The sequence below is a fragment of the Lynx rufus genome, unplaced genomic scaffold, assembly GCF_022079265.1.
Source record: "Lynx rufus isolate CCGP_SWC_20201006 ecotype Redwood Valley unplaced genomic scaffold, mLynRuf1.p SCAF_2, whole genome shotgun sequence".
In the NCBI taxonomy this organism is placed as follows: Eukaryota; Metazoa; Chordata; class Mammalia; order Carnivora; family Felidae; genus Lynx; species Lynx rufus.
In genome coordinates, this window is record NW_025814834.1 from 29,633,315 (window position 1) to 29,639,314 (window position 6,000).

Consider the following 6,000-nt stretch of genomic DNA (forward strand, 5'->3'; position numbering starts at 1 on the left):
AAAATTCTCTGCCATAGAGGGAAGCAGATGCTGGCAGCGTTCCAATTCCTTTTATTTTCCTGCCAAGGCCAGCTTTCTGCTTCCACTGATTTCCAATCATCGACGTATTGAATATCATATTATGTTAATTGTTCCTTATAATGACAAGCATTTTGAGAATTACAAACTAAAGGTCTCTCTCTCCGAAGTTTCCCTCCCCCATCTTAAGTCCAACAGCAGTGAATAAACCCAGCAGGCGATGTGAGGAAACAACACATTACCACTATTATTATTACAGCCTCCCGCATTCACATTCAGGCTCTCCACCCAAGAAGCAACTTGCTCCCTCACTGCATTTACCGTCCACCGGTTTCCCCTCCGCCAAGTTACACAGATCGCTGAGGCACCCCGCATCCACTAAATACCTTCCAGTGGAACCGACAGTAATTGGAATGGGTTTTTAGTGAATGCAACAGAAACGGACTTCAAAAAGTGAATTGGAATGAACAGGGGTTTGGGAAAGAGGTGGAGAGGCAGGCAGGGTGGCTGGGAAAGGCCGGGCCCGGGACGTGTCCGGAGCGCACGGACCCGCGTGCCCTTCGCTTTCCTCTGCAGGGCCCCGCAGGCAAGGCAATGCAAAGGGCACCGGGGCCATACCCACCGCTGGGTGCAGCAGCCCCCCAGGCACGGGGCCGGGACGAGGTGGCGAGTGGAGGCAGCAGGAGAAGGACGAGGAGCAGGCGGCAGGGCGGCGCGCGGGCCAGGGCGCGGGCAGGCGCCGGGCCGGCGGGGCCGCCGCGGGGGCCGCCGGAGGCTCGGGGAAGGCTGTAGCCCGCCAGGGGCGGCCGCCGGGAGCTGCTGCCGGGCGGCTTCATGGCTCATAGCTCCCGGGCGCCGCTCGGTGTGGCCAGCGAGAGCGCCGGGCTGGGCTGCGGGGAGGCTGCGGGCGGAGCCGGTCACGCCGGCTCAGCGCGCATGGTGCCGCCGCGGGCAGGGGGCCGGGGCTCGGGGCTCGGGACTAGGGGCTGGGCGGCGCCCCCTCCCCTGCTCGCCTCTCAGCCCCTCCCGGGCGGCCGCTGAAGAGTCCGGGGGTCCTAGTCGCTCCGCCAACTTGGAGCCTCCCCAGATGCTCCTCCCTCCCTGCGGCGGGCGCGGCCGCTCCAGCAACTGCGGGGGCTGCTGCTGGGGCTGAGGATGCTGAGACGGCGCGTGAGAGCGAGCGGCGCGGGGGCGCGCGGCGCGGGCGTGCGCCCCGCCCTCGAGAGCGCGCCCGAGCGCGCCTTCGGGTCCTGATGCTGATGCTGATGCCGATACGGATGCCGTTGCTATTGCCTGGCACAGGACGCACTGCGCATGCTTTATCGTGGAGGAAAAGGGAGAGGGGAAAAAAAGCAGCAGAGTGATGCAGCATCCCAGGCAGCATCAGAGGTGACGGTGGCATCTTCAGAGGTGGGGGCGGGAGAGGGGGGTGGCTGGCAATAAGAGATTAGCCAGAGGGGAAGAAAGAAGCGTACCGCGGTTTCCAGGCCAGAGACAAAGATGATTTGGGAGAAACAACCAGAGAAATCTACCTGCCTCTCCCACCACCCCAGATCTTAAATACTCCCCCCTCCTATTCCAACCCCCTTCTCCGGGAGACCCTAAGGCCAAGCATTTCCTTCCTAATCCTTTATTTATTTCCTTCCTGCAAATTAATATAAAGGATTGCGGCCGGAGAGGTAAAAATAGCGCTGCTCCTCATTCAGCTGGCTCTTAGCCGGTGAAAAGAGGACTGCGAAGCACGTTTGCTCGTTGCAGGCTGGTGAGGGCTGGTGGGCGCGCTGAGCAAGGAGGCCTCGCAGCGAGCCAGACTCCCCAGGAGGAATCCCCAGAGCTGGGGCGCTCCCCCTCCGCCCCACCCCCACTCCCGGGCCTCTGTCCCCTGTGCCTATGCGTAGGGGCTTTTCCGAAAGCTGAAGAACCCAGAAGGGTGTTTGCTCAAAAGTTCAGAAAGCGTGACTGGGTGTATCTGGGAAGACTTAGAAACCAAGTGTGGCAGCTATTTTGGGAAATCCATCGCTTGTCAGCCATATGGGTGGACTTGCACTGGGGAGGACACAGCACAGATTTTGAGATCCAGCCCTGACTTCTTCAGAGTAAGGGGGCGATTTTTCTCTTGCTGCTGTAAAAAAATGTAAATCCAGAGTCCCTGAGTTAGGTAGGTTAGCAGCCACTAAATCCTATGGTTTGTTTCCATTTAGGGCCTGTGACATATTTCTGCCCCCAAAGCCCCACAATGCAAGCTTTCCTTTATTCATCCATCCAATGGCAGTGAGTGATAACAATGTTGTCTTACTCCATTATTAGTATTTAAAATGGAGATTATAACATCCACTGCGGGGGGATCCAGAGTTCCAAAACTAAAAGAAAAAAATACGAGTATAAAGCACCATAGTGATGACAGGGTTTAGTGTTGTTGGCCATATTCTCCACCCTAAAGAGGTTCAGAAAAAGGCTTCCCCAAATGTGCCACTTTGGCATGTGGATTATTTAGAGCTGAAGGCAATGGAAACCCCGTGGGCTCAAGAGAAAATTCTGCCCCTCCCTTAACTGCCTAAAAGAATTTAAATTGGGGATCTTTCTCAGAATAAGAGTTACTACCAAGGATAACATTTATCTGAGTGACCCCCATACAGCAATGCAAACATCTAATTACCAAACGTGCTTATTCTTATTGCCAGGTGCACTGACCTTCTCTCCTTTGGAACCCCCAGCGCCTATCCCATTCCTCAGCCGAGGATAGTGTATATATCTCAGTTCACCCTTCTGTTTTGAGAACTCTCATGTATGTAGAGTTCTCATATGTATGAAATTAAATTTTATTTTTCTCCTTTAATCTGTCTTGTGTCAGTTTAACTCTTAGACCGGCCAGAAGAACCTTTGAAATATAGAGGAAAATTTTTCCACCCCAACAACCCCCATTTAACAAAGAAGGAAGAGGTAGGGAGTGGGGAAAGAGATGGAAGGAGGGAGGAAGGCAGACAGATAATACAGAGACCAGAGATCACAGAGCTGTTATGGGGTTAAACACTAATATTAGCTCATCCTCTCTATATCATAACTAAGATATTAACTTATTATCACACATGTATTAATGTAAACTTGTAACTGATGCTGGTTTCCCCCAAATGAGGGCAGCAGTAATGCTCCCTTTGGCTCAGTATTGTCCCTAGAACCTAGTATGGTGTTTGTGGCACCAAGAAGGCACTCAGAAAATGTCATCAATGAATAAACAAAAATGTGTGGTGCACTATAGCAGGAGTCACACTGGAGCAAGCTGATGAACACTTCTTCCTCCCTGTAGTTCCTACCTGTAGGTCAGTGTTCTTGAGGGTGTCTCAAGACAAGCATGTCCTGGCTAAGTTTTCCCAACTTATATTTGATATAATGCTATTATCTTGAAAAAGGGCTTGGGAGGAAGGAGGTGTACAAGGAATGAGAAAAAAGAAGGAAATGAAAGAGGCAAAGATGCAGTTCTTTGAAAGGACTCTCCTGCAATTAGTGACAATGTCTCAAAGCCTGTTGCACCCTCTTGCACTGCTGGTGGGAATGCAAACCGGTACAGCCACTCTGGAAAACAGTGTGGAGTTTCCTCAAAAAATTAAAAATAGATCTACCCTATGACCCAGCAATGGCACTGCTAGGAATTGACCCAAGGGATACAGGAGTGCTGATGCATAGGGGCACTTGTACCCCAATGTTTATAGCAGCACTCTCAACAATAGCCAAATGATGGAAAGAGCCTAAATGTTCATCAACTGATGAATGGACAAAGAAATTATGGTTTATATACACAATGGAATACTATGTGGCAATGAGAAAGAATGAAATACGGCCTTTTGTAGCGACGTGGATGGAACTGGAGAGTGTTATGCTAAGTGAAATAAGTCATACAGAGAAAGACAGATACCATATGTTTTCCCTCCTATGTGGATCCTGAGAAACTTGACAGAAGACCATGGGGGAGGGGAAGGAAAAAAAAAAGTTAGAGAGGGAGGGAGCCCAACCATAAGAGACTCTTAAAAACTGAGAATAAACTGAGGGTCGATGGAGGGTGGGAGGGTGGGGAGGGTGGGTGATGGGAATTGAGGAGGGCACCTGTTGGTGTGAGCACTGGGTGTTGTATGGAAACCAATTTGACATTAAATTTCATATTAAAAAATAATAATAAAGTGCAAAAAAAAAAGTCTATTCCAGTAAATAAAGCTATCTGTCAACCTGGACCAAGTGAACATCCACCAGTTTAAGCCACCATTCCATGCACTCAAGGAACAGAATGAGGACTCATTTCAGTTTCTAATAAGGAGCAGGAGTGTTTACAGGAAGTTGTCTTTTACACTATAATCAAAAGACTGCATTTATTTGCAGAACTTTAATGTTTACAGGCATGGCTGGAGGCAAATGAGATAGTTACAGAAGGAGTAAATCACTCAGAAAAACTTACCAGAAGTTTGTTCCTTAAACCATATACTTTAGTGAAGGTTAAAAACTGAATCAAAAAAAAATTTTTTTGAGGGGAGGGGGGAGAGAGAGCCCGTGTGCGCCCACATGCATATGAGTTGGGGGAGGGGCAAAGGGAGAGGTAGAAAGAATCTTAAGCAGACTCTGTACCCAGCACAGAGCCCAATGCAGGGCTGGATCTCACAACTGTGAGATCATGACCTGAGCTGAAATCAAGAGTTGGACGCCTAAGCAACTGAGCCACCCAGGTACCCTCCCCACCCAGAATTAAATATTCTCTAAGTGGATAATTTGTTAGTTTGGAAATATTCTTATCAGATAGTTTAGAATATTTATGGTTATGCAGTTTAGTTCCAAATATTATCTGTGCTCTCGTGATATTGAATACTTCGTTAATCACCACCTGGTGCTTTGCTCTATATTCATGTTTGTGCTGTCACCTTTCCCCTCTCAAAAAAATACTGAACTAGGCTGCATCCTGGTCATCTCTGATGCCCAGAGCCTACAACAGTACCTGGAATGGAGTCAGCACTCAATAAATGTGTGCTGAGTAGACAGCCAATCACAGGCAGAAGAGGGAAGCATTCAGCAAGCTGGATTAGAATGTAGAAAGGGATGTATGAGAAGTCTGAGTGCTGTGATAGCTCTGGTTAGATATGTGTGCTGCATTCCAAGGACATCAGGGACCATTGGAGTGGCCTGGTCAAAGTGACAGGCATGGAAATCTGCTGCAGTCGTAGGTGAAGGCAGGAAACCAGAAGATCCTTGGGAAGGAAATTAACCGAGTGATATGGACACCAAGTGAACGCAAATAAGGGGATGTGCGACCCGTGTCCAGAAAGAGTAGCCATACTGCTCACGTAAGTGGTTCATTTGGTCTGGTTCTGGAAGACACCAGAAGTCCTCTCTTTACAGGGGGCAGAACTGGACCCACTTTATAACCAGCGAGAAAACTGGGCCTGGACAAGACCACGTAAAAGTAAGGGTAGAAATATTAGATTTGGAAGGCCTCTGCCTGTAGCGCACTGAGACTCTGGGGGAGAAGGGAGATAAAGGCATCACAGAAAAGGGGCCTTGGTGGGTGAAAGCTGGCAAAAAAGGAGGGTGATGTAACAGAGCAGATGCGCAAGTATAATTAGAATGGAAGAACGATTTGGCCAAAGAGCCAAGGTCAAAGAAGGCATGCAGCAAACTAGTGGATGGCAATGATGTCGGCGAGCGGTCTGCAGAGTGACAGCAACAGCACAAACAAGGGCCAAGGGTGGCTGGGCTCAGTGTCAAGAGAGCTGGCTGGGGGCAGATCCGGTACAGATTCCGCTCAGGGAGGTTTCTCCCTCTCTTTTTAGAATGGCTGTGAAGACTGAGTTTGCGAGTGGCAATTAATATCACCAAAGAAAGAAGACAGTGTGCTTCTTGGCGAAAGTGAAAAAAAAAAAGGAGTGAGATCTATTATTGGTGCTTTGCACGTGGTTCAAGGGTCAGCAAACAGTTTCTATAAAGGGCCAGATAGTAAATAGTTTA

The 6,000-nt window shown here is 49.4% G+C and overlaps 1 protein-coding gene across 1 annotated transcript in view; it reads right to left on the reverse strand.

The window, feature by feature from the left end:
* Positions 1-854, reverse strand: part of ADAM23 (ADAM metallopeptidase domain 23) — a 171,463-nt gene extending 170,609 nt beyond the window's left edge. The window contains exon 1 of the mRNA XM_047085609.1: positions 641-854. Within this exon, the coding sequence (XP_046941565.1) occupies positions 641-854 (214 nt within the window). The remainder of the gene's footprint in view (positions 1-640) is intronic.
* Positions 855-6,000: the final 5,146 nt, after the last annotated feature.